At 41.1% G+C, this 13773-nt stretch overlaps 1 protein-coding gene across 2 annotated transcripts in view; it reads right to left on the bottom strand.

Moving 5' to 3' along the window:
- Positions 1 to 760: 760 nt before the first annotated feature.
- Positions 761 to 13773, bottom strand: part of lepr (leptin receptor) — a 48123-nt gene continuing 35110 nt past the window's right edge. For both annotated transcript variants that reach the window (XM_083887471.1, XM_083887470.1), the window contains 14 exons: positions 12845 to 12986; positions 11806 to 11963; positions 11552 to 11651; positions 11185 to 11284; positions 10591 to 10799; positions 9818 to 9972; positions 8803 to 8956; positions 8525 to 8607; positions 7460 to 7673; positions 5319 to 5525; positions 5150 to 5233; positions 4968 to 5061; positions 4100 to 4175; positions 761 to 2659 (listed from right to left, as the gene is read on the bottom strand). In XM_083887471.1, coding sequence (XP_083743597.1) covers positions 1739 to 2659; positions 4100 to 4175; positions 4968 to 5061; positions 5150 to 5233; positions 5319 to 5525; positions 7460 to 7673; positions 8525 to 8607; positions 8803 to 8956; positions 9818 to 9972; positions 10591 to 10799; positions 11185 to 11284; positions 11552 to 11651; positions 11806 to 11963; positions 12845 to 12986 — 2697 coding nt within the window. In that variant the 3' untranslated portion in view covers positions 761 to 1738. The remainder of the gene's footprint in view (positions 2660 to 4099; positions 4176 to 4967; positions 5062 to 5149; positions 5234 to 5318; positions 5526 to 7459; positions 7674 to 8524; positions 8608 to 8802; positions 8957 to 9817; positions 9973 to 10590; positions 10800 to 11184; positions 11285 to 11551; positions 11652 to 11805; positions 11964 to 12844; positions 12987 to 13773) is intronic.

Below are 13773 nucleotides of genomic sequence, written 5' to 3'. Positions count from 1 at the left end.
CAACAATTGAATCAAACCAACCAGCAAACATTTCTCAGTTATTATGTCAAATATACACCAAATACAGCCAAAGGTTTATTAAAGGAAAATGTCTCAGCTCAGAGGGATGTGAGTGGGGGGGGAAAACATGATCAATCTGTATAATGAATTCAGCTCACAGAGATGTTATAGTGTGGGGGAGTGAATATAGGAGAAGCCAGGAGACTAACAGAAAAACTGACTTATCTGCCACTGGTGTGTCGTGCAGTCATTGAATCCTCCATTCTTTGTTTCCACCAGAACTGTCTTCACTTTACTTTTTCTGAGTTGATCAAAGGACTTGTCACAGCTTTCATTTCACCTTCTGTTTGTTTCTCTCCTCAACTTAACTGAAATCTCAGGTGTGACTGATTTATCACTTCCCTCCCCCCTTCACTTCCTGCTCTGGTGAAAGAAAAAAATATTTATTTCTCCCCGTCTAAACTAAATTAATATAATAGATTGAATGGAATATAATATATAATAGATGAATGGAATAGATTGTATTATTTGTGAATCATTTAATGATTCACAAATAATACAATTTATGAATTCCATTCATAAAGAGAGTAAATGCTCTTGAGAAAACACACACAATCACAATAAATACTTTATTTTCACCATGGAAAATAGACAAGATTTCTTTAAATATACAATGACAGTTTCTTCTCCATTTTTTTCAAATATACAATATTTATTTCTTTATTTTACACCAGACAACACGTTTTTATGTCGATGGCCAAATAACAACAAGAAAACAAGTCACATTTGTCAATAACTGTAACCCAGAGTCAAACACATTACAGCACACAAGTACAAAAGAACATTCTTTGGCTTGGCAGGGGAGTTAATCCGTCCACTACTGTACTGATGTGCAAGTTCTGCAGCCAAAATCACCTGCAGTGTTTTTTTTACCCCCTCCTCAAGTCCAACACAGGGTTTGGTTCAGTCTCCCCAGTACCTCTGAAGTGATGTCCAAGTTCTGCTTTCTCTTCACAATCAAATGCGCTTTGAGAAAGCTAAAGCAGTGCAGGCGATGGGGTCTGGTCTCTCCCACTGTCTGGGAGTTCATTTATTCTCTTTGACCCTCGTTCGTGTTGGATTTGAAAAGCAGAAGGACGAAAGAAAGTAAGAAAGAAAGTAAGAAAGAAAGAAAGAAAGAAAGAAAGAAAGAAAGAAAGAAAGAAAGAAAGAAAGAAAGAAAGAAAGAAAGAAAGAAAGAAAGAAAGAAAGAAAGCAGATTCAGGTGTGTGTGTGTGTGTGTGTGTGTGTGTGTGTGTGTGTGTGTGTGTGTGTGTGTGTGTGTGTGTGTGTGTGTGTGTGTGTGTTAATGTAGGCCAGGTCATTTACACCCACATTATCCCTATTCCAATTTGACTGCATGCAAGACAATCAACGAACAATGTGAAGCTTGTGCAGTTTATTGGCTTCTCTTCTCTTTGATGATTGACTGCACATTATTACTAATGTAATGAGCTTGAGTCTTCTGTGGTCACTCATTGTGCACAGTTTCAGATTAGAACATTTGCAAGAAAGAAAGAAAGAAAAGCCTGTGAATGTGGCTTGTTCCCCTATGACATCTTGTCCCACAGAACACAGTAGCAGCATTGATTAAATCAAATTACAATCATACAACTCAAGGTGCTTTTTTTCTCCCCTCCCTCCCTCCCTCCCTGTGATGACACGAGCTACAACACAATGGATTTAACGGTGCACATTTTCATTTCAACGCAGTCTGTGCGAGGGTCACAGTGGGGGCTCTGCTGTCCTGCAGTTGCCTCGTACACGGAGCAGTTCTGAACTGAGGGAGGTACGGCGCGGAAAGGCCATGTGAGAGTGGGTCTGTGGTCCCACTCGAGTCCTCAGTGCCGAGCAAAGGGCGCAACTCCACCGAACAGTCATCTCTGTTCAAAACTACATTTTTACACAGCTCAATTTTTGTCTCTTCTTCTACCTGCTCCTCGTCACTCTCCTCTTCTTCCGCCGGATAGTCCATCCCAAGATAATACAAGTCGTTTTCATTCCCGACTTCTCCTTCATCTCCTTGCTCCGATGTCTCAGAGAGCTCCTCCACGGAGTTATACGAGCAGGAGCGACGTGGGTCGTCCAGCTCCCAGAGACCGCCGGGGAAAGATCCTGAGATGTCAGAGTTGTTGGCAGAGAAATTGCCCTCATCGCTCGAGCTGCTGCCACTCCCTTCCTTGTAGTGGAGATGTTGCTCCTGCTTTGGATCAGCGAGCAGCACTGTGGCATAAGTGACTGAAGACTGGGCAGAGTTGTCACCGCTGCCTGGTGGCTGGTCTGTCTGGGAAGTGACCTGCTGTAACTCATCTATTATTGGATACGAACCAGCTAAAGCATCCAGATCAAGAGCTAAGGAAGGAGCTCCACCTGTGAGGACCTCACTCTCTTTGAACTTGCCGTGCTCAACCTCTGAGTCAAATGCTGGAGAAAGGGAGATGGTCAAGGTAACAGCTGGATCTGTAGTCAGAGACACAAGTGGGGTGTGGACCAGGGCTGTGGTCAGAGATGAGAAGTCAACTTTGTCCACGATGACCACCTTGGAGATGTTCTCAGAGGGCAGCAGCAGAGGCCAAGCAGACAGGCCATCAGGAGGTCTGAAGAAGTGGTCAAAGTCTGCCTAAAAAACATCACTCTATTTATTTATCATAATATGTATAGAATAACATAGTATATAACTTGCAAGGTTGGTTGGTTTTGTGTACTTGTACTTTTTAAAGTCATTTTTAAATTTGTAATTCTACTTTTTTTTGTATGTAAGTAAGTGTTTTTTTGGAAGTACTGTACTTCGCTACATGTTAAATCACATCCATTGATGTTGAGGACAGGTGAATGATGATGACAGGTTACTGATGTGGACAGGTGAATGATGAGGACAGGTGAATGATGAGGACAGGTGACTGATAAGCACAGGTGAATGATGTGGACAGGTGACTGATAAGGACAGATGAATGATGTGGACAGGTGAATGATGAGGACAGGTGAATGATGAAGACAGGTGACTGATAAGGACAGGTGAATGATGAGGACAGGTGAATGTGTTGGACAGGCGAATGATGAGGACAGGTGAATGATGAGGACAGGTGAATGATGAGGACAGGTGAATGATGAGAACAGGTGAATGATGAGGACAGGTGAATGATGAGGACAGGTGACTGATAAGGACAGATGAATGATGTGGACAGGTGAATGATGAGGACAGGTGAATGATGAGGACAGGTGAATGTGTTGGACAGGTGAATGATGAGGACAGGTGAATGATGAGGACAGGTGAATGATGAGGACAGGTGAATGATGAGGACAGGTGAATGATGAGGACAGGTGAATGATGAGGACAGGTGACTGATAAGGACAGATGAATGATGTGGACAGGTGAATGATGAGGACAGGTGAATGATGAGGACAGGTGAATGTGTTGGACAGGTGAATGATGAGGACAGGTGAATGATGAGGACAGGTGAATGATGAGGACAGGTGAATGATGAGGACAGGTGAATGTGTTGGACAGGTGAATGATGAGGACAGGTGAATGATGAGGACATGTGAATGATGAGAACAGGTGAATGATGAGGACAGGTGAATGATGAGAACAGGTGAATGATGAGGACAGGTGAATGATGAGGACAGGTGACTGATAAGGACAGGTGAATGATGTGGACAGGTGAATGAATGATGTGGACAGGTAAGTGAATTAAAAACAATTCATGCTAGATTTGTGTTCCCTTGTCCTTTAAGTAACTTTTACCAATCCATTTTAAACAAGATACTTTTTTTTACTTTAACTCGAGTATGAGAATATTAAAGTACACTTTCTACCTTTGGTTAATATTAAAGTTCAAGATTTAATGAAATGATATTTTCTCCCTTCCCTAGCTTCCAATATTTTTTTTTTTATTAAATTTGCAGCACATTCATTATACATTAAACTACTCACATTACACTCCTGACTATAAAGGCACATTCGATTGTAATTTATTAAATACATAAAATCATTAGGCAAAACAGTGTTGATTGTTGTGTTGTTGTTGTTGTTGTTGTTGTTGTTGTTGTTGTTTTTTACCTTTTTAAAGTCTATTCCTTGAGCCCAGGAGCACTTTTTTGGGTTGGGCACATCTTTCCACACAAACCTTTTCATCCTGGAAATGAAACCAAGCAAACACTCAGGTTGTGTGTATGTGTTGTCTGTTTTTCTCCCTGATTCCTGATCAGCTGACACTGCATGTAATTACACCCTTGTGACCTGTTAAATGTCACACTCCTAATTTTGTCACGGTCAATGTCTCTGTCGCCCCCCAATTAGACTGAATCACTGAGATTAACGTCGTACATCATCTTGTGCTAGTGACCGGATAAAACAGCATGGACACGCATGGTATTTCTGCTGAGAGCAAAGAAAGGAAATCTACAACCTGTGTCATTGAAGGAAAGCTTCTTTTTCAGCTGCTGTATCACACATTTTATGTTGTGGTCTTGCAGCAGGGTTTTTAAACTTATTTAACCTCATTTATTACAAAACTTCAGGGCGCTGCACATGGCATGATTAGGACATCCGGTTTTCAAAATAAAACCTCTGCGGTGTCAGACATTGATAAGTCTGCTAAAAGAACATTTAAAAGTAGTCTAGATTTAATATAATAAAAAAATATATATATTTATATTAAAAAATTGTCATTTAAATGTATAAATGCGGCAGAGACAGATATTATCTACATCCTGTGTAACTTTAACATTAATAAAACGTACATACACATGAGAGCCCCCTGCCTGCAGAAGTGGAGACGTGCATCACTTTTTTCTTAATGTGTTGTTTTGTGATATTTGCAGCTCCCTGACCTCTCAGGGCCACCATACAAATCCCACTTTAACTCACATACATAGCATTCTGAAATAACAGAATCCAGTGTTAAAAGGTGAATGGGTGCTCTTACTGGTTTTGGGAGAGCATCAGAGTGACAAAGAGGACTATCGATAGGAAGGAGATGATCAGCAGCATCATGTAGGCTGCAGGGTCTCTTGTGGTGGCTGTAACACATGGAAACAGTCATCATTTAGCGAACGTGCTTTAAGTGGACAATGCAGAAAAAAACAACCTGTGAATATTTGTGCATACCTGTAGTGTAGAACGACTCCCCCTCTCCCTCTGCAAATATGGGGTACAAGTAGAAGCCATATTCCTCCGAGCCAAAGAAATCACCTGTGAGACGATAGAGCAGGTTATAGGGCGACATCAGCGAGTATTTCTGTCACAGGAAACAAAGAAGAGAAAGGGAACACGTTACCTCTCAGATAGACGGGGTGGTCAGTGTAAGGAAGTCTGGCCCACGTCTCTCCACTCTGGGCTTTGAGTTGCTCGGACACCTGCTGCCTCTGCGGTAACCACTGGACCACCATGAACAAAGGCACCAAGCTTTTGTCCAGCAGGCTCCAGGACAGAGACACGCAGGTGCTGTTGATAGCCACCACGCGAAATGACTGCACAGAGCGGCCTATAAACACCGGGGAAGAAGGCAGGGGGAGCAGTCAGTCGAATGCAACACGGCGATTATGGGAAAACCAACACTAACACTAACATAACCCACAATATTTCATTTATTAGTTGTAAATATTTAATATGCAGGGCTGTATAATGTTGTCATGTAAAATAATGTATGTCTTCATATAAGAAGATAGAATTGCATTTCCAAAACATCCTTATTAATTCATACTTCTACTTTTTGTGCTTGTAGTTTTTATCCAGCATTTATTATGTGTTTATTTAGATGGATCCAAGACTGTATTCAAACCAGACACTTATTGGCTAATAGCAGAAAACATCATTTAGAAAGTTTGACATTGTGTTTTGTTGAAAAAGAGCTGAAAATAGTAATGGAGGGATTTTTGCAAGCAGAGGAGTCGCCCTCTGGTGGCTAACTGCAACTCATGTCATATTTCTTGAGCGCCACTTTTCGAATGAGAAAACTATGTCCATTTTTATATACATTATACGGTTTTGATACTGCTGATTAATAGTGTTTGTCTTGAATTACTTAATTAATCGCTTCAGCTCTATATGTGCCATATGTAAGAATGTGGCCAAAAACGAAATCAAAATACTGAGGTCTTTTAGGTTTCGTTTTTTGACGTAACTGGCAACCCGTGGTTACTCGGCAGCTGAGACTCTACTGACTGCAATGATTTGTAGACGGTGGTAGGTGGCGCCACATGCCAAAACATGATTTCAAAACATAAACATGATTTGCAGTCTGCAAAATATTTTTTTTAATGCAAATATTTTGTCTGTACTGTTGTTGTTGGTGAGTTCAGTTTGTTATATGAACATTATTCCTGAGTCTCTGTGACATATAAGGAGGATTTTATGGTCAATTGCTTTAGATTTATTACATAATGCACCTTTAATAACTAAATTTATGGGAAAAATCAAAATAAAATCAGCAGAGAAACATGTAAAATATAGACACTTTGGATGACAACAGGTCGCTGAATGTCTAAATGAGTGTGTGAATCATTTGTTGTGGTGAACTCAGCTTGTCGTTACTTTGGCCGCTGCTAAAAAAAAAAATTGCAAACACATTTTGTCTGAATACAGATGGTACAAAAAATGTGTGACAAACAGCTTTTCTCTGGGAAACTAATGGCACAAACAGGCCATCTTCTCGAAAAACAACATTTACATCCTGTCCAGTTAGAGGTTTAATGAAAAAGTAGCCTTCCCTGAATTACAGGAAATAGAAGAGAGACACAACTGTGACATGACATTTCTGTGAATTAGCCAAAGTACGGTCATTAAAAACGAGCAGTGTTACCATTATTTACTACAGTAATGCTAATGGCTGCAGGTCCCACATAAGGGCTTTTATTACTTGCCTAGAGACACATGTTTTAAGTGGCCTGCTTAAATGAATGACTGTTACTGTCGCTGGTTTTACCTGGCTGAAGCACACTGGTCATAGTGGCTTATTAGAAAAACAAAAAGTGTCAGAATTGTAAACAATTCCAGGGAAATTAATGTATTTCAGAAAAAAAACAGACATTCCAGGAAACTCACATGTTTCTCAGCAGTTTTTGAGACTTAACCACGTCTTTTTCTTTCCACTGCACATGTTGTGCACCTGTGTCTGTACACAGACATGATTCTGTATGGCATTGATTTTAACCTCGCTTCTGTAGACCTGTGCATTTTCACAGCAAAAGAGAAGCAATGGGGGAATACTTTTCTGTCCAATATAAGCTTTAGATTGTTCGTCTACTATTGAGATATTTGGGGGAATGTACTTTTGGATCAGGGGAAATCAACTAAGTAAAATTCCCACCAAGTTTGATGAAGCTTTGAGCTGAGCTGATTCTTAGGAACAGTCCCAGTCCAATAGCGTCATAATAAATTCTTTTTGTGACTCTTCTGTGTCCCAGCTCGCTCACTCACGTTTGGGCCACCTCTCCAGCGTCATGTTGATGTTGTCAGTGGAGCTCCCCAGACTATTGTAGGCCTCTACAGTCACAGTTTGAAGCTCCTGGCTCCACTCAAAGCTGTAGGAGGACACCAGCTCGATGGACTTTCTCATCACAGCGCCACTCGAGGACTGGTGCTGAACTATGAATCCATTCACACAGTAGGAGTGACCTGATACCGGGAGATCCTGGAGTTGTCAAACAAAAAAACAGCAATGGGTCTGTAGCTGAATATTTTTTTACTTTCTGAGCTTGTCTGTGGAACTAAGCCCAAATCACATCGACTATACTGTAAATGTCATTTAAACAGGGCCCAAAAAAGCAAACTACAGCTGTGGACTGAGTTTAGAAATAAAGTTACAATTACAGGGTAAATGGTGTATTTGTTGGTGATATTCTGAGTTGTAATTGTATGATTTGGTGCAATACTATGTTTTACTGCAGCAGCACGTGCAGTGTTCTATTCTTGGCTGCACAGAGTTCTACACAAACTTCCAGTCTCAGAGGATTTACGTGTCAAGTGGATACATTTTATATAAGACGGCAATGTGCCGGCTAGAGTCGGCAAATGATGGCTTTTCCAAATGCTAACTGCTGTTGCGAGATCCCGGGATAGACTGTGTGTATAAAGGAAACAACAATAACACAGCTTCTTTCATTCTCCGACGTGGAAGAACTGTTGATCTGGTGTCATAGATGATTTTATGATTTCATCGTACATGACTCTCCGAGATTAATTGACAGTTGACCTGGTAGAACCTGTCACGACGAAATGTTGATGTGAAGTTGTGATAGGCTTTACGACCTGTGTATTGTGTTTTATTTTGAAAGGGGGGGCAGAAGTGTTTTACTTTGAGTCGGTGTCGGACTTCCTGTCTGGTGCAATCTGCTCTGTTGAAATTTACGCAGTTCAGCAGCGACAACGGCAAAAATAGAACTGCTATCTTCATTAGGACACCAGGGAGTTAACCTAGGGAACTAGGTTAACTTGGAGAAATAGGGTATAATATGAGTCATTTAAACTCCATTTTTAATTTACCTCAAACAGCAGTGTGACATTAGTCTGGTTTCTGTATGGATAATCTTGAAGAATTCTCCAGAAATCAGGGCCACGCACAGGAGCTGAGGAGAAAAAACAACAATTACATACCCAGTGCAGCTTTTTTTTTTTTTTTTTTTTTTTTTAACCTCTCTATTAGTGATGGTTTTCCATTAGAGCTCAAATCTGAAGGTCAGGTGGGATTGAATAGGTTAATGTAGGCAACTGTCAAGGTTACATGAAATGTTGTTCAAGAGTGAATATAATGGTGGTTTTACCTCTGCTGTTTTGTGGAGTGGAATACACAGAATCACTCCACTCGCTCCAGTAGCCAGCGTCATTTGCTTGCATGCAGCGTACTTGCACCACATACACCCGGCACATGTCCGGCACCACAACCTCTGCCAATGAGACCCGCACTGAACTCTGGACCTGCAGAGAGAGAGAGAGTTTCACAGAGCTCATTCAGATAAATCAAAACCTCACAAATCTGCGGTGTTCACATCTGTTCCAGTTACCCACTTTCCCAAAGAAAAGAGAACATGAGTCTTTCTCATCATTTTGAGTGAATGCTGAAAATAGGAGGCTTTTTATAGAATGTAAGTTATGTAACATTTTCCAAGAAATGCTTTTAATTAGCAGACAGCTGGACAGGGATATGGTCAAGTACGCTTGATATCAACTGAAATGTCAAACTGACAAATCTGAGTCAAATGAAAAACATCTGTGTTATTTAAGGGAAAATTAGAGAGCAGGGACGTGGACCTTTATGATTAATATGTTCCTGTGGTTTTCATTCGATCAATACACTCATATCTCATAGGCAGAAAAATATATTTGAAATGTATTTAAGGTCAACCTGATCTTGCTTTCAAAAACTAAAGTGCTCCATGCAGATATTTCACCATATTTTTACAGAAGGATTGGTGTACTGGTTTGCCCTCCTGCTTTTGCAGCAAGAAGACCCGGGTTTGAGCTCCGGTTGGAGCAAGGGCCTTTCTGCTTGGAGTTTGCATGTTCTCGCCCTTGTCTATGTGGGTTTTCTCCATGTTAGGTTCGGTAAATTGGTCTCTATAAATTGACTGCAGGCAGGTGTGAGTGTGAGAGTGGATGGTTGTTTGTCTATTTGGCCCTGTGATGGACTGTCCATGTCTTGGGTGTACCCCGCCTATCGCCATATGTCAGCTGAGATTGGCACAGCACCTCCCCGCGACCCTGCTGTGGAGGATAAAGCTGTAGAAAAATGGATGGATGGATGGATTGATGTTTTACAGAAAGGGCAGACAAACTTACCTTCCAATCGGGCTGAGCTCTCACTGTGGATGGAGAGTGATACCGAAACTGACACTGGAGCTCTTCAACCGGTAGAGATGGAAGCTGCCAGGTGACATTTAGGACCCCACTGCTCTGACTCACTGCCCTCACATTAGTGGGTGGGTGTGGTTTCACTGCAAGGAAGAAGACAACATGAAATTTGAATTCATAATGACGATGATTTCAAATGTCTATAAAGTATAAGTATAAGTATAAAACTTGCTGTTGAACTTCTAATAAACCTTGTCATGGCATGTACCTACATGTAAAGGTCCCGTGTGTAATAATTTGTGAAATCTAATGGTGAGACTGCAGATTGTAACTATGATGAACTCCTCCGCTCTCCTTTTCCCGTGTGTCAGGAGGAAACTACAGTGGCCCTCACATACCAGAAAGAATAAAGACTCTCTCCATTAAATAAAGACTCTCTCTCTGTCAGTTCTCCATTCTTTTTCACTGGTTTATGCATCTGATTTGTGTGGATGGGCACATGCTTCAAAAAGTAAAACACATTTTTACACACTTTTCTGGCTGTTCGAGAAACTTGTTGGCACAAAATGGCATAAAAACAGCTTGGTCACAGGCCACGAACGCCAAATGATGGCATACGACTTTTTATTTTGACGATACATGACACAAAAAGTACCAATAATTCCAAAACAGCCTAAACTAAGCGAGGAAACATGTTAGACACCAGTGTTAAATATGACCTACAGTCTGTTTACTGTTCTGATTGGTGATAAGTCCCTCACCATGATCTATAGCAGAGAGGTAGATGGGTTTGGAGCTGACAGGGCCCAGGCGATACGGCACCTCCAGCCACAGCTTGTAGCAGTTCATCCTCAGAGGCTTGATGGTGCAGGTCCTGGACCTGACCTGCAGGCAGTCCGACACCGTCTCCCCCACTTTGTCGCCTGCTTTGTCCCTCTCCTCCATCTCATCGCACGGCAGGTCAGCCGACCTGGCATGAAAAAAGTACCTCAATAGTGTCATCATGTTCTCCTTCTGTGATTCATCTACATTTTGTACATTTTTCATTACCCAAAATAAACCAAGTAGCTTTGAAGTAGAAGTGTTTGCTCTGAGGTCATAACCACTGATGGCAGTGACTTAAAACAGTGGTTTATTGTTTATCTTCCTGGCATCACTTCACACTGTGTGGGGTTGAAAACAAGCATTTCCAGGGTGTGTCGTGTCGTTCATGAATGTGTGTTGTTCGGTACACTGTGTTCAGACCAGTTTAAGTGTCGATCTGAGGTTACATAAACAATATGAAAGCTCAAAAAAGGAGACGTTTGAGTCTATTTTAAATATCTGTAAGGGTGTAGATGTCTAAAATGCTTTACCTGTATCGAAATTCCGCTATCGTCAACTGTGTGCTATTGAAGCTGCACTCCATTGAGTCAATATCACCGTTAGTCATACAACGTATATCAATGGAAGCCCCTGAAACACACAGAGAGATGCGCTTAGGTTGAGGGAAAAAATAAAAACAAGCTTGACCTAAGATAGCCTCTTCACTGGAGTTTACTGTGGTTCACATTGTTGTGCTGTCACATGTCACCACTCTCTATCCTGTCTTTGTCCACGAGTGCAGGGCGGAAAAGGCAGAGAAGCATCGTTTCCGAACAACTTGAAAAGTGACTTTCAGGACAGCTCTTTCTCTTTTTTTTTCCTCTCTTTGAACATTTAGTTTGGCACAACAAAGCTCACCCTCCACAAAGATCTGGCTGTAGGGGATGGTCCACTCCCGAGTGCACTGCAGCACGTCATACAGCCGAGACTCTGAAGGACGCAATGTGATCTGGCTGACCTGGTTTTGGGGGAAAGAAAAGTCAGACCTACTGTCCAAATTTATTGAGTGTACTTTTCTGTAAAAACAAAAACATACACAAGGAAGTCATTAAACTTTCTCCCAGAAACACAGACGTGTGATCTGATATGATGATAGGAGTTTTTGTTCTCACCCACTGGTTGACTGGGTGGTACTGGCTGTGGTGAAGCGGCTTCCAGTTGAGCACCCATAAGGCCATGCTGGCATTAATGCTGTGGTCGTTGAACACACAGTAGACTGTTACATTCTCCCCTGGTCGAGCCACGACTTTCTCAGGGATGTAGCTCACAGCTGTACACAAAAAGAGAAGTGTTATTTTTATTTATTTTTGTAGCAACTAACAAAGCTTAATGATAGAAATAAAGAGGAATAAGAGAAGGATATTCAATCAACAAAACGGCTGAGGCACTCTCGACCACCCACAACGGAAAAAATGTTTTTAATAAAGAAAAAAAATTATTGGGGGATTTGTTTGCCTCAAAGCTTCATACTGTATTTGTAGTTTGTCAGTCTACTGATTGAGTGACAACAAATAAAGAAAGGAATCTGGCTCTTCAGCAAAAAAAAAGGTAAAGCTCTCAACATGTGGCAACTTGAAAACAACTGGCTGTTTCATCACTGTTTTAAGCTACGTGAATACTTCACTTTGAAGTTGTAATGAAAGAAGAAAAAATGCCTTATACAGTCTTATACAACCAGATTCATTACTGTATATTAACTGCAGTATATGATTAAGAAGTTAAACACACTGTGGCTGAGAACAAATGAATATATATATATATATGCAGAAGGACGAGCCCCGGTTGGAAGAAGGGCCTTTCTGCATGGACTCCCTGTGTGTGTGGGGTTTTTTTCCGGGTTGTCCGGCTTCCTCCCACAGTCCAAAAACATGCAGATTTGGAGATTAGGTGAATTGGTCACTCTAAATTAAAAGATGTGCAAGTGTGAGAGTGTGAGTGAATGGTTGTTTGTCTCGATATGTGTCCCTGCGATGAACTAGTGAACTGTCAGGGTGTACCCCTATGTCAGCTGAAATAGGCACAGGACTCCCCGCGACCCTCTGGTGGAGGATGAAGCAGTAGATGTACGGAAGGAAAGACACATTGACAGTTCAGAGCATGCAGCTTATGTTTCTGTCTCTGTATAAATAGTTGAGCAGAAATGCTTCTCACTGTTTAGGTAGATGTGGCGACTCTCACTCCAGTCGCTCCACAGCGGAGGCTCCTCCAGGCCGGAGCAGCGAACCTGGACGGTGTAGTTGAGGCTGGGCTTCAGATCCAGAGACAGTCTGGGCTCTGCAGGTGCAGACACCACCTGGAGCCAGAGCAAAGGCAGAACATGTTTATCAGAGTACTGTGACTCAATCAAAATCTGTCAGCGAGCCATGACTGTGGGTGGGTTACCATCAGCCTGTTGCCACATTTTGGATTTATGTGCAAATGTAATTCACAAAAAACAATAATACACAAACTAACCCACAGCCATAGTTTGATCATGTTTCTTGTTAATTTTTGTAGGGTAAAATATCTATATTTAATACCATTTTTCCCTGAAAGTCTTTTTTTTAGATATGTTTGACTCACCCTAGAAAGCTTTCTGGCTCTATGGAAACATAATAACTAACATGTTCAGTGTAAAATGTTAAAGTAATTACGCACACACACAAAAAGTGTGCTAAAAAAGATTCTTTATTCAGGTTGAAAACTGCAGGTCTGTTAATGGAAAGAGATGTACTGTTGTTTTTTTCATTTATTGAACATTTTACTATAAAGGAATAAAAAGTATTAGTGCTTCGTAGAGGATGACACAACCTATAGAATAACATATGGGATGATAATGATACATGTGCAGTATATATCTGGAGGAAGCTAAAATTGCCTGGTATTTCCACATGGTTGATTCATCACTTTACTATGGAAAGCATAAATTGCACCTGACATCAAGGCTTTCTTTGCAATCTAGAGAACAGAACGTCAGCCTGAAACTAAAAGAATGTATGTGGATTATATTATTATGTGAAAATTATTTCATCATACCTAACTCTGATTTTAAACTAAAACATGACATTTGACCTTTATCACCACGTCTGTAGATGACTGGA

Source organism: Microchirus variegatus (genome assembly GCF_963457635.1).
Source record: "Microchirus variegatus genome assembly, chromosome: 4".
In the NCBI taxonomy this organism is placed as follows: domain Eukaryota; kingdom Metazoa; phylum Chordata; class Actinopteri; order Pleuronectiformes; family Soleidae; genus Microchirus; species Microchirus variegatus.
This window is presented reverse-complemented; position numbering and strand designations above follow the sequence as displayed.